Genomic DNA, 24,957 nt, shown 5'->3' with positions numbered 1-24,957 from the left:
CATCTGGGATTATCAGACACCACATTTATTAATCTGATATTCATCCAAAGGCCATGCCATATATGCACCTCGGTTCCTCAGTCATCCCTATTCGTGTACCCAGGTTTCTAAGTTAATAATGTTACATGACTGTGGATCCAAGACATAACATGTATATCAATTCAAGGTTCAGACTACTAGAGATATTGCACACACAGACAGGCAACAAACTGTCCTTCTCTGCTGGATTTACATCCCCGGTCACCAAGTACTGACCCTGTCTCAATCCACAGAGCAAATAACACCCCCACAATCCATTTGCTACTGTACTACCCATTTCTAATCTGCAAATTCAACAAATAAGTCCTTTTATGTAACCAACAAATATGACAACTAATCCTTCAAGATCCTCTCACCTTCCATCTAACAATTCCCCCACTGACCTAAAGACCCACTGATCTACCCACCCACTCATTCACTAAAACTAATGCCTCTAAGTCTCAGCTTCAGAATGCACCAATTCTAGGAAAGTATGCGGTTAACAAGCAGTACTGTGGGCTGGTACTCTTATTTACCACTGATATGCCAGAAGACTATATCTGTGCACTCAAGGTGCAAACGTTATTCTTCGCAAAGTTATTCCCACTTGTCTGTCTCAGGAAAGTGAGCATGAACAGCCAAGACCTATTGTACAAGGGCTTTAGAATCGCCGATTCTGTAGGACACAGTAAATGACCCTCAGTACCATAAATGTCCAGTTAGTGCGTCACCTTAGAAAAAGAGAATGACTACTTCGCATATGAGTGAAAAGAAGAGTTAAAACAAAGATACAGGACTTAACACCTTCAGGGCACGGATATGACCCCGTACATCATTGCAACTTACCTCTAAGACAAAGATTTAGATGGAAACCGTGGGCCAGCACCGACAACTGACTCCCTGTAGTGCTGTCGGAAACCATTTATTGATCACGAAGCATAGATACCGGTCTTGGGTTGCTTGTGTTCCAGGCACTTTGGGCTGTACTGTTATGAATGGAGCAGGGTGAAGGCTGATCTACATATGGTTGGGTCCAAACTGGGGTGGTATGGTGTGCAAGGGAATGATGGATTAAAAAGGTCCTCGAGCAACTATCAGTGGCTAGATTTATTGCAAGCATTTCTACCATCTTGAAGTGAGATGAGGCTAAGAGCTCACAAAGTTCACCAATACGAAAGCAGGTTTCTCCATACATCCAGAGTCTACTTTGGGTAGGACTGCACACACAGTCAGGCTTCTTTCAGAGCAAATGTGACAGATTCAGGAAATAATACATAAAAATCAAATTAAAGGCAGAAAATTAACGTGAAAAAACTCTCCAGCTAATTGATGTAGCAAAAAACACAAAGTAATGAGCATGATGACAGCAGAATGAAGCAAATCTGATCAATAGATATCAAAAACAGAAGTTGGAATGTGTGTGTACTTAAAGCAGTTTCTGAAACTGAAATAATCTGAATTACATTAGCGGCCTGGCTGTGATTTTTTTTTTTAAAAGAGACTCATGGTCCAGTGTTACATTCATTTTTGGCACTGAAACCAAATAATGCCCACAGTGAATAGTTTTACTGCAGGTCAGTTCCATTTTTTAGGAAAATGTTTAATGCCCAAAAAATAATATCACTCATGTGCAGCAAATATAATTATTTCAAAAATATATTGTTGAAAGCAAATGTTCAAATCTTCAAATTGATTCTGCAAATAGCTTGCGGTTTCAAACATTCGGCACCTTCCCTCCTTGTGTTACAAAAGTTCAAAGATTCCAGGGAATAACGCTGGGACAGTAGACCATGTGATTAAACTGCGAGGGTGGGAGGAGATGGGGCTTTTCCCAACTCCTTCAAGTCAGCATGCAAAAGTTCAGTTTTGCTGTTGATGTGATTTCTTTGAGCAGTTCATCTTTGATCTTATGTTCGAGTTAGCTCTTCAAATGGAAAGATTTATCCAACATGTCTTAAATATAGTACTTTGGTATGTCTGGTTATCTTTCTGAGCGAATCCAGATACAAATTCTGCACACTGTTCTCTTATTTTGAATTCACTGTGACTTTCTCTGATATGCACCTTATGGTAAAATGTATCCTAGAATACCACAGACATCCACAATGGCAGAGCTGAGCCTCTCTTTCAAAACACCTCCCTAAAGCTCGCTTTACCTTATCCTTTTTGGGCACATCTGCACCCATCATCTGTAGTGAAAGTTATGCTTAAGCTAAGAGACACTGTCCCATCAAAGAGGGCATGCATTTTGGATCTCATTATCACAATGAAGCAGATATGACAGGAATGCATAAAGAGAGGTCGCAGGAACCCCCATCAACGATGGTGGGTTTGTGACAACAATTACCTGCGAACACCAGGGTTATTCACTTGCAGGGAAGGTTATTAAGGCCATCAGGAGCTTGATTAACTTAGCAACAGAAATGTAACATTTTTTATGAATGTCACCTTTGTGATCTAAAAAAATAATTAAAACTCTATATAACAATTGGGTTTTACTTGCCTTCACTTCATTTGTGCTACACAAATCACTTTCCTATCTACCCCCCCAAATTAACTTAGGTGAAAATGGGTTTTTGAACAATGCACACGTTTAAAAGCATTAAGGCTGGCTGTAGGCTCACTGGCAAAATAATACAAAGCTCATGTTGCCATTTGTAAGTGTTGATACAACTTACTTTTTAGACTGAAGCACTATGCAGTTGGACATAACTTTAACAAGGCACAGTTACACTCGACAAAGTGCCAAATGAAGGACCCTAAATGTAAGACTTTGTGTTTTCACTTTAAATCACTAGGCTCACAAAGCCTTGGTTAGCTCTGTTCAAAAGGTACACACTTTGTATACACTTTATAGCTCACTAAGAATAATGTAAAATGTAAATTAAAAAACAAAACAGTTCCCATGTTTTAGTGACAGACACATGCAGTTAGGTACTATTTTGCAAGCCTGCATTACACTGAAGTAAAACATATCAGCCATACACAATCCAAAAATAGATAAATAACGAAATAATAAAATTATCCACCAGAAACATGGCAACATAATGTATTTCTCTACAGGAGCTACTCCCTTTGAGATTCTCTAACTTGGAATCTACAGTTTGCAGTCATGATTTCCTGAGATCGGGGGAACCTACAGAAGTCACTCACTGTATGAGTCACACTGAGAAACTGGTCAATTATCAGACTTGACCTCGGCTTCAACTGGTAATATTTTTGGAACCATGGAACCATATCTCCTCTAGTCACCAAAAGTGGGCCTTATGCTTGGGGTTTAATGGTTATTCACTTCCAGGGTCTGTCTCGAACTGAAAAGGGAAGCTGTACAGGCAGAGTACAGTCAAGGAATCAATTGGGGACAGTGCCACCTTATCCATGAATTGACAAAACATAAGGAAGCAGCTCCACAACCAGGGAGTTTTTTTTTTGTTTCCTCCACAGCAGTTGGCTATGGCGACCTCTTGGCTCCTAGGCAGGCTCATTCTTCCATCCAGATGAGCTGACATCAGTTTCTTTTCACAACTTTCTGCACCAAAAGCGCAGAGCCATGAAGAACACAGGCTACTGGTGTGTCAAAACTAGGTCCCTTCCTCTAGAAATGAGTTCGTAGAGTGGGAGGATGGATGGGGCGGTAATGAATGTGAAGCTAGATATAGTCTTTACCAGATATAGCTTTAATTAAGGTAAGTAACTTGTCCATCTTATAGAGACTTCTAGCTGCAGATTCCTTACCTTTGAATAGACAACCTCCCATACCAGCTCCTGAGGTGGGTCTGAGAACCAAGTTCAGACTAGCAGACTAGAAAGTCCTGCAGGACCGAATGAGCAATGTGCCCGTTCCTAGAGACCTGACTGTCCAGGCAGCAGTGCTTGATTTGAAAATAAAAACATGCCGGTGCCCAAAGCCCTCCTGTAAAACATGCTGCTGCTGCAATTAAATGTGCAAACATGGAATACTGAGGTGGCGTAATCCTGAAGCCATCTCGGGCCTCTTCAATACATATAAAGCCACTTGCTGCCCCTTCAGTTCACTTTTGCAGCTTTCTACTTTTTCCCTCTGCGATGCTTTTTTCATTTTTCCCTTCCTCCATCTTTTCCATATGTGTCTTTTGCTCCCAGCAAATGCTTGAGGCAGAAGAATAAGCCTCAGCCCTAAAAAATAAGTGCTGGTGCTCAGCACCAAAAAACAACAAGCACAAATTAAACACTGCCAGGCAGTAGTGTTTGGTACATGTGTGCAGAGATGCACATATTGTGGCCTAACCGATGTTAAGGACTGGAAATCCACATGCTAACACAGCGACTGCAGCTTTAGAATAAGCCCACAAACCTTCAGGGGGTTGCTTTTTGGCCAGTGCGTAGAAGATCTTAATGCAGAGTACAACCCAACTGGGGATAGTCTGCTTCCGCACTGCCTGACCTTTCTTCACAGCCTCATACTCTACAAAGAGTTGGTAATCCCCTGGAACTCTTCTGTACAATCAAGGTAGAACGCTAATGCTCTTTTTGGGACAAGGCATTGGAGTCTTTCCTCTTCCCTAGAAGGCTGTGAGGGTGCACAAGGTGATGAAAGAGTGAGGCCACTTTTGGCAGAAAAGAGGCCCTAGTGAGAAGCACCACTTTGTCTGGATAGACAGAAAGGTAGGGTGGCTTGGATGAAGCCTGGAGCTCACTAACTCTGTGAGCATATGTAATTGCGGCAAGGAAGGCTGTTTTCAACTTGAGAGGACAATTATGAAGAGCCTAAAAAGAAGCCCACATCAAAAAGTCAGAACCAAATTCAGATACCATTGGGGCATAGTGAATGGGGTTGGAGAAAAAAGACGTGTAAGAGCTTTGAGGAACCTATGAACAATGGGAGACTTAAACAAAGAAGGCTGATTAGGTAATTGCAAAAAAAGCAGAAATAGAAGACAAATATCCCTTAAGAGTGCCCAGAGCAGAGCCATGCTGGGCAAGGGAAAGAATAAATAACAGGACCTCAGAGAGGGGTTGGAAAAGCGGTCAACAGGCTTGTCTGAGTACCATGCCTCAAATTTCTCCCAATGATAGACGTAAACCGTTTTGGTGAAGGGTTGCCTGGCTGCCAAAATGACGTTACAGACTTCGGGAGGGAGGTAAAATGCTGTCAACTGCCGAGCTTAATCTCCACGCGAGGAGGAGAGTGGACAGGTTCAGTGCAGAACCCTCCCCATGTTGCTGCCACAGAAGATCCTCCCGAAGGGGCAGTCTGATCAGAGGATGGATGAACATGCTCAGCAGCTTGGGATACCAGACTCTCCGAGCCCAGTCCATGGCGACAAGCATTACTTGGGCCCAGTCGTTCCTCATCTTCTTGAGAACTCTGGGTAGGAGTGGTATGGGGGAAGGCATACAGGAGGCCTGAACTGTACTCAAGATGAAAAGCGTTGCAAAACAATTGCCACTTTGGAAACTCCAACAGGCAAAACTGCTGACATTGTGCATTCTCTGCAGAGTGAACAGATCTAACCAAGCTTTCCCCACTACTGAAAGAGAACTTGTGTTACCTCCAGAAGTAGACACTATAAGTGATCTGCTAGGCATTTTCAGCCGAGTTTGTCCGCTCTGGTGTTCAGGGAGGCCACCAGGTGTTGAATCATGAGGGATACGCCTTTCTATTCCAGCCACATCCAGAGGGGCAGAGTCTCTTGACAAAGGGTCTGTGACCCCACCCAGCCATGCTTGTTGCAGAACCACAGAGCAGTTGTGTTGTCCGTGAATACCTGCACAATCTCTCCCTTAATAAAGGGATGAAATTCTTTCAATACCAGCCTGATCGCATGGAGCTCCAAGAGGTTGATATGGAGTCCCATTTCTGCTGGAGACCAAATGCCTCTGATCCACAAACTGACCGGACCGCTGGCCACCTGACCCATGAAGTCGGTTGGGACCCAAGCCCTCTGCCACGGAGAGAGGCTGGGCAGCATGTGTGGCACAGTGGCTAAATGGAAATGAGTGCAGTTTGAGACCCTCTTCCAAAGCCACGAAACGGGGTGAAAGGCAGGCTGAGTGGGACGAGGGGCCACCGTGAGACCAAACAACCAGGCCGTAGCCCAAGAATCTTTGAAGCACTCGAGCTACAAGTCTGCCTGGTCTCCAAAGAAACGGGTGATGTCAAAGAGCAGGTCCATCAAAGAAAGTTGGACATCCCTCGAAAAGCCAGTCGTACTCAGCCAGGCCTTAGGGCCAATGTAGAAGAAACCGGTCTCCCTAACGAGTTGGTCATGTCCTGTCTGCAACAAATTGAGAATCTTACTGTGTATCTCCTGTCTGCAGCATTCTGAGAGAGAACAGCTCGGTCCTCCTCCAGGACCTGTGGCAGCACTTGCGCAACCATATCCCAGAGTGTGTGGGAATAATGGCCCAAAAGGCATGCAGTGTTCACAGACCGCAATGCAAGGCTGGCGGAAGAAAACATCTTCTTCCCAAGTGAGTCCAACCTTTTGGATTCCCTAACTTAGCAGATGGGGTCACGGTATGGGAGGAAGAGGCTTGGACTACCAAGCTCTCAGAGGTGTAGTGCTACTTTAAGAAACTTGGGTGCCTAAGTGCGGGGAGATGACAGCGGGAAATCGTCCTGTTCACAGGAGCCCCTATGCTGGATTGGGACCAGGTACCCAGTAGGACGTCAGTAAGGGTATCACTGAACCGTAACAGGAGTTCTGAAGGGGAACCTCCCAGTTGCAGCACACCTCTGTGAAGAGGTTAGTCTTGATTGGCACCAAGTACAGTTGAAGGTACAGGACCTCAGTTGCCTTCCTCAACACCATAGAATAAGAAGCTCCCTACTCTGTAGCAACGGTAGGGGGAGAAAGCATGCCAGTCCCTGGAGAACTATCTAGTCCGCTTGTCGCGTAGGCTCTCATTATTTTAATGAGACTACTGGATGTGAGCGGCAGAATCGCCTGCAGTGTGGAGGGACTGAGTCTAACCCACTAAAGGTGGCACTTGTCCGCCTAATCTGGGTTTTTTGCTCCAGCTAACTAGCAGTGCCTCATCTCTACCAAAGAGCAAGGATAATTGGGCAGCTGAGCGCATGACACAATTGGCTCCCCAGGGAAATCGTGGTCACTAAGATCGCATCCATTTCTCTCAGTTACATTAGTCTCACATATACAAGGACAAGCAGAGGCAGTATATGTTTCAATAAGGTTTTTAATGAAGCAACTGCATCTTTGATAATAAAGCATGACAGGATTACAATTGTGACAAGGAAACTGAAGAATAGAGAAAACGCTACCATGTTGTCACTAAAGCCAATAGACTAATTACTACCTAGGCTACATTAGAGCATAACATATTAAGCTCTAGTTCTGCCCTTCAGATTCCCCTGGGAAGACATCATCCCCCATACCTGAGCAAAGGCCTGAAGTCTCATAAGCAGCTGTAGCGAAGTGTTCATCAATCAGCATACAGTTGTGGTCATCTGGCTGGAATCTCCCTCTAACGTGTATGGGACAGGGAAGTGTTTTTATAATAAAACAGCTGATGTTCAAAGAAAATGTCCCTACATAAGGATGTGTATGTTTCTATGAATACCAGAGACAAAGCGTTACCACGTTTACCGGCAACCTATCTTACTGAAGCCTTGAGAGATGCACAGAGTGAACAAAATATCTTGTTTAAGGACGCAGTGCTAGCCTAGGCAAAGAACAGCTAGATAGAGAGTAATAAAACAAGACCACAAATGTGGCTATTGTTAAAATAATAAACAAAGCTGAATAAAATATACATAGGTTAAAGTGAACAGCTTCAGGCCTAGTTTTACTAAAATAACGTGCATGGAGCTATAACAAAAATGACTACAAAACACGCTGGCCTCGCCCAAGTCTTCACACCAGTCCATTTGCTCGTGGAGCTGGTATTCTGAAAGGTCCAGTGACCCCTACCATTCATCCCCAAAGCCCATAGGAAAAGGGCTCAGGACCTGAACATGGAGGCACACCACCTGCTGGCGCTGGATCAATGTTGTGCGACACCCATCTAGTTCTGTGTCAGAGTCCGCAATAACAATGGGGAGCGCCGGTGAAGGTCAAGGTGGTCCGACTGGTAGCAGTCTGGATGCAGGACTGGGTTCCTGAGAGCTGAAGCTGGCGGTGTGGAACCCGAAGGGGCCCCTTCTGGCCCCACAGGGCCTGAAGCTGCTCCAGCAGGGTTGGGCTGCCAACAATGCCGCGCCTGGCCTCTTGGAACTCCCTAAGTTGGTCAGGGGTCACTCCAGCACCTGGAAACGTGGGGAGGTGGGGGTCTGCACAAAAACAGTTTCCGCAGAATGAAGCCTAGCGCGTTGACGCTCCCTCATTTCGTGGCCGACAGATGAGAAGTCGAAGAGCACTTCGACTTCTTGCATTTTTTCCTGTACCTTGACCTACTCGATCACGTCGAGGGCTTGCAGTGGGATGATTATGACTTTGAACATCACAACTGATGCTGGGACCTTCCTCTCGACCAAGATCTTGACTTGCGCGGAGTTGAGCGCTGGGCTGCCATTAGCTTCAGGCACTGCTCCCTCAAAGCCTTTGATGCATGGCCCGGCACTCGGAGCATGTCTTTGGGTCATGGTTGCACTCCAGACCCTAAAAACACACAAGGTGCACATCCATCACATTCATCACCCAGTGACAAGACCCGCAGGGACTGACTTCTGCCTTTGTAGAAGACTTACCATGATGCACCACAGCTAAAACTAAAAAAATACTAGACAAAAAGTTGAAAAGAAGCCAGTCTAAAAGTGACTGAGGGGCAGCTCTCTTTGGGTCAGTGCATAACTGGCACAGAAAGAAAATAACTAATTTCAGCATGCCTGGGTGCTGCCTATATTTGACCTGCAAAGTCCAATCCGGAGCAGACGAAGCTGATGACCGAGCCGATCAACAGCACCTAACGGTGGACAAGGGTACTGCTCACAAAAATCTTTCAGATCCAGTTTGACGACAGGGGAGAAGTCAAAAGTAAGCAATCTTCAGATAGAAGTCTCTATCAGAGTCACACAACAATCACAGAAAGTCACCAGTCTGTGGTGTGAGGGCCATACCAACTTTTCAATCAGAATGGGAACATATTATTGCTTCCTCCTAAAATCAGAGTGTGGGTCTGATGCTAACAAAAAACAAAATAACATGGAAAAGCTTGATTGAGCATACCTGATTGCAGCTAACTAGAGGCAAAAATAGTATGCTAGAAAACATGTGCAGGGGCAGATTGTTAGAGGCTTGGAGGAGTACCACAAAATGATGCCCTGCTGCAAAATGTGATGAGACCTCTAAGCCTCTCACATTTCACAGATATTAATTCACTTTGAGATTAATGGATGCCCCCTGAAGGTTTGAGGTCCCCTGAAATGTTGGGGCCCTCCTAAGTTGCAGGAGCTGCAGGGACCTGCATTACGTCCCGGTACCGATGTTCAAAGCCATGCAATGGACATCTATCCTATCGTGTACAGCAGATGGTAAGGAAAGTTTACATGGAACAAACAGAGTACAGGCAAGTAAACCCTTTGAAACTGAAGTCATCCTTATGATTCAACTTTCAAAAGTAATGTGCAGTATATTGGCATGTGCTCTTACCTTAACTCCAGCTAAGATCCCTGTTGTAGAAACACTGAAATCCAGGTAGGCCAAGGTTTCTGGAGAGGGAGGGCAATAAATATTCAGCACCTTCTTTTTGGCTAGGTCATCTGTTTAAAAAAAGAAAGACAAGTTTTGGTAGTGCAAAATGCAAAAGGAGTCTGAATAATTCAACACTACCTCAGAGACTAGGAAGCTTGAATGTTTCATAATTGAACAGGGATTTAAAAACAGTTTGAAAAGAGAAACAGCAGATTGCGTGGCACAGTTTCACTGTGAGCCAGGTTCTTGTTACGGAAGTAACAAACAACATTCACATGCTGAATGTGTGCAGTGATGATGCATTGAGTAGTGTTTGCAAATGATGTTATAAAAATGGTTTGAAGGGGGTTGTTTTGACAGAAACACTGCTGACATATAGCATTTCTAACTGACAGGGAGAGACTTCTGACAAAGTGACAGAGGGAAATATTACTTTCACAAGTCAGAAAAAAATTGAGTAGTAAAAAAGGACAAGATTTGGAAAAGCGAGTGTGGATAAAGATCAGATGTGATATGGCAAGATGACTAATGTTAAGCAGTTCCATATAACAGAGAGTGTTGAAAAACGTCAAGTAAGACATAGGGAATTGTCAACTATGGGACAGGTAAAACAAGGAGGTGAATGTCAAGAGATCACGTAAGAGTATTAACCAGGGATCATATGTGACAGAAATAGGATGAGAAGACAGACAAGGTAAGAAGTAAGAATGACAGAAAGGAAGAACATTTTTAAAAAGGTTGTCTTTATTTGTGGAAGGACTTTTCTTGGTATTCCTGGAGATCAGAGTATTCAGGCAATAACATCAATTGTTACTGTGGTTTGCTACTGGTGTCTTGGGACTGCGATACTGTTGCACTAAAAATAAATGACCAAGTGCTCCATTTTAGCAGTCAACTCTCTTTGGGTAGCAGGGCTGCGCATTCAGGGCTTACTCCATGAAATGGTGTGCAGTCACAAATTCAGAAGCACTATGACACTTAAAATAACACTTATTAACTAGAATGTTCTGGCAGTTTTTTTGCTTTGGACAAGAAAATGACTTATTACATGTGCACAAACTATTCTACCCAGTCAACAAAGCTAAATGAACAAGTTACTTACTTTTGGTAACAAATTATTTGGTAGAGACATATTCTAGTTGCAAATTCCTTACCTTAGAATTTCCCCCTGTCGTCAGACTAGAGACGGAAATTTTTCTTTGAGCAGTATTCTTGCACACTGTCATGCTGCGCCGGTCGACTCTGCAACCGTCGTTGGCGTTGTGGTCACTGTAACGACGTAGTTGTATATAGGCACTTCCCTGGTGCACTGACCTCAGTTTCTTGTCAGGGCTTTCTACGCCAGAAGTGTGGAGCCTTGAACACTGATCCTGGTGCGCCAGAACGAGGGCCCTAAAAAGTGGAAATGCCAATCCCTAGAAATCAATTTGCAGAGCAGGGAGGATGGGTGAGTCGGTAAGGAATCTGCAAATAGAATAGGACTCTACCAGATAATTTGTTACCAAAGGTAAGTGACTTGTTCATCTGATAGCAACTTCTAGTTGCAGATTCCTTTCCTTAGAATAGATAGCCAAGCAATACCATCCCTGGAGGCGGGTCTGTGACCTCAGATTGTCCTAAGAAGCCCTGCAGGACCGAACAGCCAAAGTAGCCATCCCCGTGGACCTGACTGTCCAGGCAGTAGTGTTTAGTGAACGTGTACAGAGACGCCCGCGTTGCTGCCTGACAGTTGACCAGGACTGGCACTCTGTGTTCTAACGCATTGGTTGCAGCAGTTACTCTGGTAGAGTAAGCACGCATACCCTCAGGGGGTTGCTTTTTAGTCAAAGAATAGCACATTTTGATGCAGAGAACAATCCATCTATAGATGGTTCTCATCTGCAACACCAGTTCTTTTCTTCACACCAACATAACCAACAAAGAGTTGATCGTCCACCTGGAATTCTTTGGTACAATTAAGGTAGAACGCCAATGCTCTTTTTGGATCCAGAGAGTAGAGTCTCTCCTCTTCATGAGAAGAATGAGGGGTGCGTAAAAAGTAGGCTAGGTGATGGATTGGCCTACACGAAAGGACATGACCACTTTAGGTAGAAAAGAGGCCCTAATACAAAGCAACACTTTGTCAGGCTGGACAGAGATAAAGGATGGCTTTGTGGAAGGAGCTTGCTGCTCACTCACTCTGCGGGCAGAGGTGATGGCTACAAGAAACGCTGTTTTTAACGGGAGAAGCCAAACAAGACAATTATGAAGAGGCTCCAAAGGAGCACACTTGAGAATGAGTACCAAATTCAAATCGCACTGGGGCATTAGGAACAGTGTAGGTGGAAACACGTGGTTAAGATTCTTAAGGAATCTCCCTACAATGGAAGACTTAAACAAGGAAGGGTGATCAGGTACTCTGAGGAAAGCAGAGATGGAAGACAGATAACCCTTAAGGGTGCAAAAAGCAGAGCCCTGCTGGGTAAGAAAGATTACAAACAAAAACCTCAGTCAGGGGTGCAGAAAGGGGGGGGAGTGGGGGGGAATCAACAGACCTGTTGGTACACCATGCCACAAATTTATTGCAATGACAGGAGGCCTGAGTTTCACTCAAGACAGAAAGTGTTGCTGAGCAAGTGCTGCGTCCAAGTGCACAAAACAACTGACATTGTGCGTTCTCTGCAGAGGCAAACAGATCTAACCAAGGCTCTCCCCACTGCTGAAAGAGACCTTGCGCCACCTTCAGATGGAGACACTATTCGTGATCAGCCATGCATTGATGGCCGAGTTCGTCTGCTCTGGCACTTAGAGACCACCAGTCGTTGAACCACCAGAGATATGCCCTGACGTTCCAGACACGTCGGGCCTCTTGACAAAGGGTCATCAATCCACCCTGCCCTGCTAGTTGCAGAACCACATGGCAGTGGTGTTGTCCGTGAACACCTGCACCACTTTCCCCTTGAGAGAGGGGAGTAATGCATTCAATGCAAGTCTGATTGCCCTGATTGCTCCAGAGGTTTGGACCCTGTACTCCGCAGGAGATCAGGTGCCTATGATCTCCACCCCCTCACACCCCTCCCCCCACTGGAGTGACGCATCTGTCAATACTGTTAGATCTGGTTGTGGAAGGGAAAGGGATCAGCCTTTGACTCTACTGAGGTTCGAAAGCCACCACTGCAAATTCTGTGCAGTTCCCTCCAAGATCTGGACCATGTCAGAGAGATTTCCCTGATGCTGCGCCCACTGGAACTTCAAATCCCACTGCAGTGCCCGCATATGCCTCCTGGCATGTGTGAACAGCAGGATGCAGGAGACCATGAGGCTCATCAGCCTCACAGCCATTCTCACCAAAAACCAGGAAAAAGGCTGAAACATTGGTATCATAGCCTGAATATCCTGGAATCACCGCTTGGGAGGATAGGCCCGAAACCGCACTGTTTCCGGAACAGCTCAGATGAAAGGGAGTGTCTGAAAGGGAGTCAGGTGTGATTACAGGACATTTATAGTGAACTCCAGCAAATGCAGGAAGTGTGGTGTAATCTGGAGGTGGGAGACGACAGCCTGGAGCGAGTACGCCTTCAACAGCCAGTTGTTGAGATAGGATAAGACTGAAACACTTAGCCAGCACAGTTGAGCTGTGACTACCACCATCACTTTTGTCAACACCCGAAGAGCGCAGGTAAGGCCAAAGGGGTGCACAGTAAAACTGCTTGTGACCTACCACAAACCACAATTAACGTCTGTGTGCTGGCAGGATAGGAATGTGAAAGTAGGCGTCCTGCAAGTCCTAAGCTCCCATCCAATCTCCAGGGTCCAGGGCAGATAGGACCTGAGCCATTGTAAGCATTCTGAACTTCTCCTTTCTGCAGAAGAGATTGAGGACCAGGGGTCTAGTATACGGTGGATGCCCTTGTCCTTTTTGTGCACCAGAAAGTAGCAGGAATAACAACCCTGACCTACTTCTGGCACAAAGACCCTCTCTATGGTTCCCTTAGTCAAGAAAGCTGTAACTTTCTTGCAGAGAAGTGCCAAGTGATGCTCCATCATTCGATCATAGGATGATGGCACTGCCAGAGGGGGTAGTCCTGAAGGGGAGGGAGTAGCCCCTACAGAAAACCCACCTGTCCATCGTGATGGAATCCCAGTGGGGCAGATGATGGCAAATCCCAGCTCCAATTGGTCCGTGATGGAGCGACAGACTATGAAGGTTTGGAGGCTGCTGTGGGGGGGAGAGGACTGGGCTGACCGCTGGCTCTCTGATCCATGAGGGCATTGGATCCCAGGCCTTCGTCTACACAGAGGCTGGGCAGCATGTGCAGCACGATGGCTGAAGGGAAATGGATGCAGTTTGGTGCCCCCTCCGTAGCCACGTAAGAGGCACAAAGCTGACTGAGGGGAGGCAAGAAGCAGCTGTGAGGCTAAGGAACCAAACCATAGCCCAAGACTCCTTAAAACACTCAATGGCTGAGTCCACGTTGTCTCCCAAGAGACGGATGCCATCAAAGGGCATATCCAGAAGCAATTGCTGGACATTCCCCGAAAAGCCAGATGTCCTGAACCAAACGTGGTGCCTTAAGGCTAACGGCAACACAAATGATCTGCCTAGTGAGTCGGTTATGTCCAGCCCATAATGAATTGAGAACTTGGCTGCATCCCTCATGTAGGAAGCCTGCCCAGTGTGGTGGACACCTATGGTGTTACACCCTATACTGGGTCCAGGCAACCCTTATTAGATATTGTTACAGTATCTAGCTAGCCAGGGCTCTCTAGTGGTAGCTGTGGTGAGCAGCAAAGTCTTATCTAGGAAGAGTGTGAAGCACTTGTAATACCACAGTAGTCACATAGTAACTTATCACACATGAAACAAACAACACAGTGTTGCAAAAATGAAGGGAGTGACTCCTTCACTCCAAGAGAGATTACTTCTTGTTTCATGGATGCAGGCAGAGTCCTTGTGACCCTGGAGGATGCACAGCCCTGGAAAACCATGTTGTAGTGGGAGCTCTCCCAACTGGATACAGTCTTCTTTCAGTTTCAAAAGCAGACCAGTAGCGATTGAGGAGGCCAGGAGCAGAAGATGTCTTACAGAGCGTTCTTGAAGAGTCTTGCTTGATGAATTTGAGGACCCTCCCTCAGGGGAGCCCTTAAGTAACCCTAAGAGGGGGTTGGTCACTCTGAAGTGACTCACTTATCAGAAGGGGTTAGAGATGTCATCTATCTGGCCTAACCAGTCAGATGGTCCCAGGGGCATCTTATTTTCAAGATGGCATAATCAAGTGGCCACCTGACAGAGCTCCGTGTACCTCCCTAGTGGAGGAGCTGGTCAAGGGTGTGGTCACTTGCCTGTCCTTTGTGTGTTTGGTGCCAGAGAGAGAACCAGGGGTTTTTGAACTAGTGTAAACTGGATTATACAAGGAGGGCACTAAATGGGCCCTTCAAAGCAGTCTGGTGGCACCCAGAGGCCACCCCAGAAACACCTATTTCAAAGGGAGAGGTGGTCACACCTCTCCCTTGCAGGAAATCCTTTGTTCTGCCTTCCCCGCTTGAGTTAGGCTCACCAGAACAGTGTCTGGGGTCGGCAGCAGCGTGGGCTGGCAGCCAGACCCCTTACGGCCGCACAAGCAGAACTGGGAAATCCTCTAAGGAACCCCCAGAGTATATGGGATCATGCAACTAGCACTGGAATCGGTGTAGTTGTATGATTCCAACATGTTTGATACCAAACATGCCTAAGCTCAGAGAAGCCATTATGTAGTTGGACCACTCGTGTTGACCAATGTCTACTACATACCTTAAGATGGCTTCCCAGCACTTGCAGAGCCCACATAATGGAGTCTGGAGTTTCTAGGGGTAGCCTGGTCATGCAGGTGTACCCGCAGACTTAGGGACAGGCACCCTGTGTAGGAAAGTACACTCTTTTTGGCATAGTTATCCTGACTTTTTGCCTGCTGTTAGTATGCTTTGACTATTTTCACTGGGATCCAGGTAATTAGATCCCAGTGATATCCCTCTAAATTTGGTTGCCTAGGACTTTGCACACACAACCATTGGCATACTGGTGCCCCCATCTCCCTTGTATATGGTACTTAGGTACATATGGCATTGGGGTGCCAGGGGTTCCCCATGGGCTGCAGCATGTATTATGCCACCTGTGGGAGCCCATACACAATGGGTCTGCAGGCCTGCCATTGCAGCCTGTGTGAAAAGGTGTATGCACCCTTTCACTACTGGTCACTGCACCAGGTCACTGTAAGGCACCCCTATGGCAGGCCCTCCCAGCTCAGAGGGCAGGGGGCAGGTACCTGTGTGTGAGAGCACCCCTGCATGAGCAGAGGTGTCCCTGCGAACTCCAGCTCCATTACACTGGACTTCGTAAGTGCAATGAAACCATTTCACCGTTCTGTTGGACCCGTGCCCAGCTACACAATGGTAACTCCAAACCTGGGCATGTTTGGTATCAAACATGTCGGAATCATAACCTAATACTGTTCCCAGTATTGGTTGCATGATTCCGTGCACTCTGGGGGCTCCTCAGAGAACCCCCAGCCTTGCTCCTACCAGTCTTCTGGGGTTTGCCAAGTATCCCGGAGCTGCTGCCACCCCTCAGACAGGCTTCTACACTTCTGCTGCTTGACCAGCTCAAGCAGGGGAAGGCAGAACAAAGAATTTCCTGTGGGTGTGGGAGGCAACATTCTTTCCCTTGGAAACAGTAGTACTTGGCTTGGGAGGGGTAGCCTCCCCAAGTCACTGGAATGCCTTGAAGGACACATTTGGTGCCCTCCTTGCATAAACAGGTTTGCACCAGTCCAGGGACCCCCGGTTCCTGTTCTGGCACGAAACTGGACAAGGGAAAGGGTAGTGAACACTCCCCTGTCCATCACCACCCTAGGAGTGATGTCCGGAGATCCTCAAGGTGGCCACTGGATTCTGCCATCTTGAATCCAAGGTGGTCAGAGACCCCTGGGAGCATCTGAGAGGCCAGGTCAGGTAGGTGACATCATAGCCCCTCCTGATAGGTGGTCACCCTTCTAGGTGACCAATCCACCTTTCTGGGCTATTTAGGGTCTCCCTCCTTGGTGGGTCCTCAGATTTGACGTGCAAGATTCTAGCAGGATTCCTCCGCATCAGTGGTAGAGGTACTTTTGAGAGGGTTGGGGGTGGATATTGTTGGCCCCCTGGACCCTCCAACAGCCTCTAAAATAGATTTATACTGGTGGTGGTGGACCATGCCACCAGGTATCCAGAGGACATTCCTCTTAGGACCACTACAGCTCCTGCAGTGGCCAAAGCCCTCCTAGGAATTTTCTCAAGGAGGGGCTGTCCTAAAGTGGTATCAGACAGGGGTGCAAACGTCATGTCTGCTTACCTTAAAGCCATGTGAAAGGAGTGTGGTGTCACTTATAAATTCACCACTCCTTACCATCCTTAAACCAATTGATTAGTCAAGAGGTTTAACAAAACCCTCAAAGGCATGATAATGGGACTCTCAGAGAAACTCAGAAGGACATAGGATGTCATCTGTTACCTTGCCTCCTCTTTGCCTATTGGGAGGTTCCTCAAAAGGGTGTTTGGCTACAGTCCCCTTTGAACGTTTGTTTGGACACCCTGTTAGTAGTCTTCTTGCTCTTGTGAAAGAAGGCTAGAAACAACCTCTCAAGCCTTCAAAACAGGACATTTTGGACTATGTATTAGGCCTCAGATCTAGGATGGCTGAATACATGAAGAGGGCTTCCAAAAATCTTCAGGCCAGCCAAGAATTGCAAAAGCAATGGCATGACCAGAAGGCTGTACTGACTATTTACCAGCCAGGACAGAAGGTGTGGGTCCTGGAGCCTATGGCTCCCAGGGCACTCCAAGACAAATGGAGTGGTCCACACACCCTTGTGGAGAGAAATGGGGAGGTCACCTATCTGATTGACTTAGGCACTCCTAGAAGTCCCCACAGGGTGCTTTATGTGAACCGCCTGAAGCCCTATTGTGATACAGCTGACATGACCTTGCTCATGGCAACTGATGAAGGACAGGAAGAAGAGAGTGAACCTTTACCTGACCACTTCTCCCACAATACAGTGGATGGCTCAGTAGATGGGGGTTCTGCTTCCTGGTCAAACTAGATGTTAGACCTAAGAGTTATTGAGCCTTCAGACAGCCCCTGGGCTAGTCCTCTAGTGCTGGTCACAAAACCCCACTCTCAAAATAGTAAAAGAGAGATGAGGTTTTGTGTAGACTACAGAGGTCTCAATACTGTCACTAAAACTGATGCTCATCCTATCCCTAGGGCAGATGAACTAATAGATACAATGGCGTCTGCTGAGTATCTGAGCACCTTTGACCTGACTGCTGGCAGATCCCGCTGTCGGAGGATGCCAACCCAAAAACTGCATTGTCCACTCCGAGTGGGCACTATCACTTACAGTGATGCCCTTTGGGAATGTTGCAGGTGGATTCTTCAGTCCAAAGGCTGGTGAATAAAGTTCCCCAAGGCCTGGAAAGCTTCAGTGAAGCTTAACTTGATGATATAGCTGTCTTTAGCTCCACCTGGGAGGATCACCTGGTCCACTTTGGGAGTGTATTGGAGGCTCTGCAGAAGGCAGGCCTCACTATCAAGACATCAAAGTGCCCGATAGGGCAGGGAAATGTGATTTATCTAGGTCACCTGGTAGGCGTAGGCCAGATCCAACCAGCGCAAAATCCAAACCATCCTGGATTAGACTGCCCCTACAACTCAAACCCAAGTCAGAGCCTTCCTAGGCCTGACAGGGCACTATAGAGGGTTCATTAAGAACTATGGCTCCATTGTAACCCCCTTAAATGACCTCACTTCCAAAATGATGGCCAAGAAAATGTTTGTGAACAGCTAGCTACCAAAAGGCTTTTGATGACCTAAAACAGGCCATGTGCTCTGCTCGGCTCCTATACTGAGAAGCCCTGATTACTCCAAGCAATTTATTATGCAGACAAATGCTTCTCAGGTAGGGATAGGGGCAGCACTATCTCAATTAAATGAAGAGGGCCAGGACCACCCTGTAGCTTTCATAAGCAGAAGGCTGACCCCGGGGGAAAAGTGTTGATCGGCCATAGCGAGAGAGAGGCCATTGCTGTTGTTTGGGCTTTGAAGAAGCTGAGGCCATACTTGTTTGGCACTCACTTTCTTATTAAAACAGACCACAAGCGCCTCCTATGGCTAAAGCAAACAAAAGGTGAAAATCCCAAACTTCTGAGGTGGTCCATATCCCTACAAGGAATGGACTATATAGTGGAACACAAACCTGGGAGTAACTCTCCAGATATTTCCACTTAGAAAATGAAGACTCAACTGGGCAAGGTTAGTCTTATTGTTCTTCGTTTGGTGGAGGGGGTACCCTCTTCTTGGCATGGTTACCCCCACTTTCTGCCTGCTCTCAGTATGCTTTGACTGTTTTCAATGGGATCCTGCTAACCAAGACCCCAGTGATTGTGCGCTCTCCCTCTAAATTTTGTTGCATAGTACTTTGCACACCCCACAATTGGCATACTGGTGCCTCCATATAAGTCCCTAGTATACAGTAATTAGGTATCCAGGGCATTGGGGCACCAGTGATTCCCCATGGGCTGCAGCATGAATTGTTCTACCCATGGGAGCCCATACAAAATGTGTCTGCAGGCCTGCCATTGCAGCCTGCGTGAAAAGTTGCATGACCCTTTAGTACAGGTCACTAAGTCACTCCTAAGGTAGGCTGCCCTAGCCCAGAGGGAAGGTACCTGTGTGTGAGGGCACCCCTGTATGAGCATAGGTGCCCCTACGAACTCCAGCTCCTTTAAACTGGACTTCGTAAATGCGGGGAAGCCATTTTACTTGTTTACTGGACACAGGCTGCTACATATTGGTAACTCCGAACCTTGGCATGATTGGTATCAAACATGTAGGAATCATACCCCAATACTGTTGCTAGTATTGGTTTCATGATTCCAAGCACTCAGGGGGCTCTTTAGAGCACCCCCAGCATTGTTCCTACCAACCGTCTGGAGTTTGCAGGGCAGCCCACGCTGCTGCACCCCTCAGACAGGTTTCTGCCCTCCAGCTGCTTGATCAGCTCAGGCAGGGGAAGGTAGAACAAAGGATTTCCTGTGGGAGAGGGAGGTAACATCCTTTCTCATGGACATAGGTGTTACATGGCTTGGGAGAGGTAGCATCCCCAAGCCACCAGCATGCTTTGAAGGGCACATGTGGTGCCCTCCTTGCATAAATGGGTTTGCACCAGTCCAGGGACCCCCAGGTCCCATTTGTGGAGCAAAACTGGACAACCCAAGGTGGGCAGAGGCCCCTAGATGCATTAGAGTGGCAGGTCAGGTAGGTGACGTGATAGCTCCCTCCTGACAGGTGGTCACCCTGCTAGATGACCGATCCCCTTTCTGGGCTATTTACGGTCTCCGTCTTGGGTGGGTCCTCAGATTCAACATGCAAGATTCCAGCAGGACTCCTCTGCATCATGGACCCTCCAGGAACCGACAATCTGCAACTTCAGCGACAACTCCGTTCTGCAACATTGTTTCTCTGGCTCTATGCAGCAACTGCAACATTTCCCCAGCTGTGCATCCTCTGAGGGCGGCGAGTCTTCAGCCTGCACAAGAAGTAAGAAGGAATCTCCCTTGGTGTGAAGGAGGCACTCCCCTGCATCTGCAGGCACCAACTGCAATGACGACCGGCTGTGTGGATCTTTTCCCCTCTGGAGCTGCGTGGATCCTGCATCACAGGTGGTGGCCTGGAGTGGTCCCCTTGGCCCTCTCTCCCAGTTGTCCAACTTGGGAGACGGTAAGCCCTTGCCTCTCCATGCAGGACAGTACCCCTTTGCACCGCAACAAGGCCCATTTGTTCCTCCTGTATAGCCCTGGCCCCCAGCACTTTTTCCTGCAAAGCACATACTCTTGCCTGCTGCTCCAGCGACATGGGATGCCTCGTCAGGTGTGCTGAGTGGCCTCACTGCGATTGCTGTGCCTGCTGTCAGTGGGTTGCCTGTGGGAGGCTACCTCCTGTTTTTGCAATCCTCTCGACTACTATGGGTCACCTCGAACTTCCCTCCTTGGGTTGAGTCTCCTGGGCCTTGCTGGTCCTCTTCAGCCTTACAAACCTTCCTCTCCTGCAGTTGCAAAGGCTTGTTGGTGGGTTCCAGCTCCAATGGGTTTCCAGACAAACTGTATCTCGACTGCCGACGTGGGACATCACTTGCATCACTTCTGGGGGCTTCTCTTCATCTTCTGTGGTGCACAGCTGACATTCTTCATCCACCGTTAACCTGGTCCTGCATCCACAGAAGGGTGGATAGTGGCTCCTGCCACAACAGCAGACTCCATCAAGAATTGTACTTGGTCCCTTTCCTTTGCAGGTTCCCTTCTGTCAGGACCCACTTTCGGGTTCTTCCAGTCTTGGATGAGTCTTGCATAATCCTTTTCCAAAGTCCTTCTGGTAGTTTGGGGGAAAACCTGGTACTTCCCTTTACTCTCCTGGTCGCCGGGGGTCACTCTGGTACTCACCTCTTGGGGTTACTAGTTTCTCCAGCTCCCCTCTAGCGATTCAACATCCTTGGGTGGGGGACTGTTTCTTGCATTCTACTCTCCCCTAGGGCCCTCACTATTTCTATTGCTTTTGCCAATGCCTATTGCTTTTTATGTTCTTTACTGATTGCTAATGTGTATATAATAGTGTAATTACTTACCTCCAGTTGGGAGGACTGCCTTTATTTTTGTCACACTGTGTGGTTCTTTCATGTGATACTGTTGTGTGACTATAGTGGTATTGCATAAGCTTTGCATGTCTCCTAGATAAGTCTTGGTTGTCTTGGTTGCTTATACACAGCTACCTCTAGAGAGCCCTGGCGTCCTAGACACTGCCTACACTTCAATAATAGGGGATACCTAGACCTGGTGTAAGATAACACCATAGGTGCTCACCACACACCAGGCCAGCTTCCTACCCCCTGCCCTTGGGCTGAAGGGGCTACCAGAGGAGTGACTTACAGTGTCTAAGTACAGTGATCATGATATAAGGCAAGCCTTATATCTGAAGTGAAAAGTGCATGCACCATTTCACGCAGGCTGCAGTGGCAAGCCTGCAGACACAGTTTGCATGGGCCCTCGTGGGTGGCACAATACAAGTTTCAGCCCATGCTGGTCCCCTGGTGTATGAATGCCTGGGTACCTAAGTACCAAATACTAGGGGCTTGCATGGGTGCACCAGTATGTCAATTGTGGGTGTAGAAAGTTTACCAGCAACCAAATTTAGAAGAGGGAGCATAGATACTGATTAAAAGGATTCCAGTGCAACAAGCAGAAAGTGGGAGTAACCATGCCAGAAAGATGCTACATTCCTACAGGAAGTGTCAAGACCACTGGCTTCATTCAATTCCTGAGCCCAGTCTACATCAGGGTCATCAAGCTGGCATCCCAAAGGGTCTAGCGACCCCTCCATACTATCATCGTACCTGTACCAATAGGCTTAAGGGTCAGAATCCAACCTGGGGAGCAAGGTCCTCATTGAAATTGGAATCAGCAATGGATGACGTAGTTCCGGCTCCAGATCAGAGTCAGGAATCAGCATGGTGTCGGCATTGATTGAGGACTCAACCGACGTCAGGTGCGTCGACTTCTGTACCAGTGCTGGGGAAGGTAGCGATGGCACAACCAGCGTCAGAGCGGATGCACTAATGGGTCCTGGGGTTCCTCCAGAACCGAGGCCGAAGCCGCCAGTGTGGAACCAGAGGGGTCCTCGCCAACCCTACTGGGCCCGAAGACATCACAGGAGGGTTGGACTGCTCAAATATGAGGCGTATGGCCTTATAAAACTCTAAGTTGGGCAGGAGTGGCTACGGCTCCCAGAAACTGTGGTGGGGGGAGCATGGCAGAGCCGCCCCAGAAGCAGGCTCCGAGGACAGATGCCTAGAGCGACGACGTTCCTTCTGCATTGAATCGTCCAAGCCACGGGGTGAACTAGAAGAATGTTTGTTCTTTGATGAATTTTTCTTGTGATCTGAATGTCCCAACGATTTGGAGTGAGACGAGGACGAGGAGTGGTGGCTCCGCGAGCGGTCTCGTGAGCTTCCTCTTGAGCGATACCAGGAGCGTCATGGAGACGAGTGAGACGTCATAATGAGCTTTAGGGACTGCTCCCTCAAAGCCTGTGGTTTCATGGCCCAGCACGACTTTGGGTTGAGGTGGTGCACCAGACACCACAAGCATGTGAGGTGCGAGTCTGTCACTGACATCATGCAGTGATAGGAGTCATACGGCTTAAATCCAGTCTTCCAGGACAATGTGTTGCTGCACCAGGTGGTCAAAAAACTTCAACAAAACATTGAAAAGTTAGTCAAAAAACGACTGGGGGTAGCTGATCTCCGGATCTACACGTAGGCTGGTGTGGACAGAAAAGAGACCAGCACGCTGGGGTGGCGCCTATATACGACTGCAATGTCATCACAGGGATCACAACGCCAACAAAGGATACGGAGTGGTCCGACGCCACCGGATGGCGCACAAGGGTACTGCTTGAAGAAAAATCTACAGATCCAGTCTGATGCATGGGGGAAATTCTAAGGTAAGGAATCTGCAACTACGAGTCTCTGGCAGATAATGAAAAACAGTAGTGTTAAGTATATTCTAATCTAGAGAATTAACAGAAAGGTTTTATAGTTACTTGTAATTTCAATGTCTTAGTTCAATGCACTATTCATTTGAATAACATTGAGCCCTACGGGAATAATGAAATACCCACGGATCCGAGACCACCTGTTTTAAGAAATGTAGGGTTATGATCGCAATACATAAAAGTTTCCCGCTTTAAGTAGTTAAAGCAACTAAGGGATAATATGGAGGGCTGCTACACTTATATTCAGGATCGCCAACTGGGGAAACTGAATAGCATATGTTTACACCCCCAACCAGGGCCATGATCTTTTTTTCATACAACTTTTAAAGCATCTGAGAAATGGGAACCAATTAGTTTGATAAATACCAGAGAGTTTAATACAGTGCTGGTCTCTCAACTAGATAGATACCAACAAAATAGGTATCTCCAGGGTGCACTGTTGCAGGGCTGGAGAGCCCATTGTCTCTGTTGCTTTTTGTGCTCTCAGTCGAACCACGCTAGCTGCAGCTATTAGTCAGCAAGTGGCGGTAATGGCCATGCGTTTTGCAGTGGGATAGCACACTGTCCATTTATTTGTAGACCATATCCTTCCCATTTTCACTGACTAGCAACTATGCTCTCAATTCCGCATGACTGCAAATAAAAAAAAAGAAACTTAAAATACTTGGGGGTGCAAATCTCTCCGCACTATCACCAGCTTTATACAGAAAATTACTCCCACACACGGTCAAAATCACTATAAATTTCATGGAAGGGGTAACTGTTATTAGGCAAAATACATTGCCCAAATTGCTCTACTTTTTCAGGCACTTCCTCTCAAGTTCCCAGAGACTGACATTAACTTTTTGAAAAAGTCCATAGACCAATTTATTTAGGACAGAAAACGACCACGAGTTTCCAGGAATGCCCTAATGACCTCTAAGAGGTCGGGAGGGCTGGCTCTTCCAAACAGTCAAAAAGATGATCAGATGGCTCAACTTCGTATTTTCTTTGAATGATCTCTAGATGAAACAAGTGCTACTATGTCCACATGGATGCTGCCATGACGGTCCGGCCATCCTGGCCATACCTTGGCTCCCAAAAATTGTGGGCCACCCCAGTTTGCTATTGTTCTGATATCCTAACATCTACGGTCGAGATCTGGGACACTCTCATAAGAAACTATAAGCTGTCCTCCTTTCCATCCCCAGTTACACCTTTTCAGGGAAATGCAGACTTCTCTCTGGGCATGATGAAATTAGACTTTTCCAGCTGGGCTGACGGAGGCTGTAGGACGTTATGTGACCCTTTCCAGGGGGAAGAATTAAAGAATTGATGCAATGTAAACAATACTTTGGGGTACTTGGGACTGATTGTTTATGGTACTTCCAGCTACATCATGGGATTTTAGCACATGAGAACAAATTGGCAGCTAACAGGCCCTTGACACATTGGGAAAAGACGTTTACCACTTACGCTGACCCAAGGGGCTCATCTCCAACATCTAACCCTTTTAGAGGATATGGTATGGGGTGCAAATAAATCTCAAGTCTCAAACTCTGGGTTATTCTGCATCAGTGACGCAATGGCAAAAACTCTGGGATGAAATCACCTTCCTCTGTGTAAGTGTAAAACATAGGAAATCACAGACCATTAGGAAAACGCATGTCACATCTATTCGTCTGAAATACAATTTATAGCTCAACAGATTTGACGCATTGGAGATGTAGA

General features: G+C 47.0%; 1 protein-coding gene across 1 annotated transcript in view; it reads right to left on the bottom strand.

Moving 5' to 3' along the window:
• The window catches only part of DIP2A (disco interacting protein 2 homolog A), a 637,392-nt gene that overhangs the window by 144,557 nt on the left and 467,878 nt on the right, over positions 1-24,957 (bottom strand). Inside the window, exon 29 of the mRNA XM_069225498.1 lies at positions 9,609-9,718. Coding sequence (XP_069081599.1) covers positions 9,609-9,718 — 110 coding nt within the window. The remainder of the gene's footprint in view (positions 1-9,608; positions 9,719-24,957) is intronic.

Source organism: Pleurodeles waltl, chromosome 3_1 (genome assembly GCF_031143425.1).
Source record: "Pleurodeles waltl isolate 20211129_DDA chromosome 3_1, aPleWal1.hap1.20221129, whole genome shotgun sequence".
Lineage (NCBI taxonomy): Eukaryota > Metazoa > Chordata > Amphibia > Caudata > Salamandridae > Pleurodeles > Pleurodeles waltl.
The sequence above is the reverse complement of the archived record's forward strand: the minus strand, read 5'-3'. Positions and strand labels throughout refer to the sequence as shown.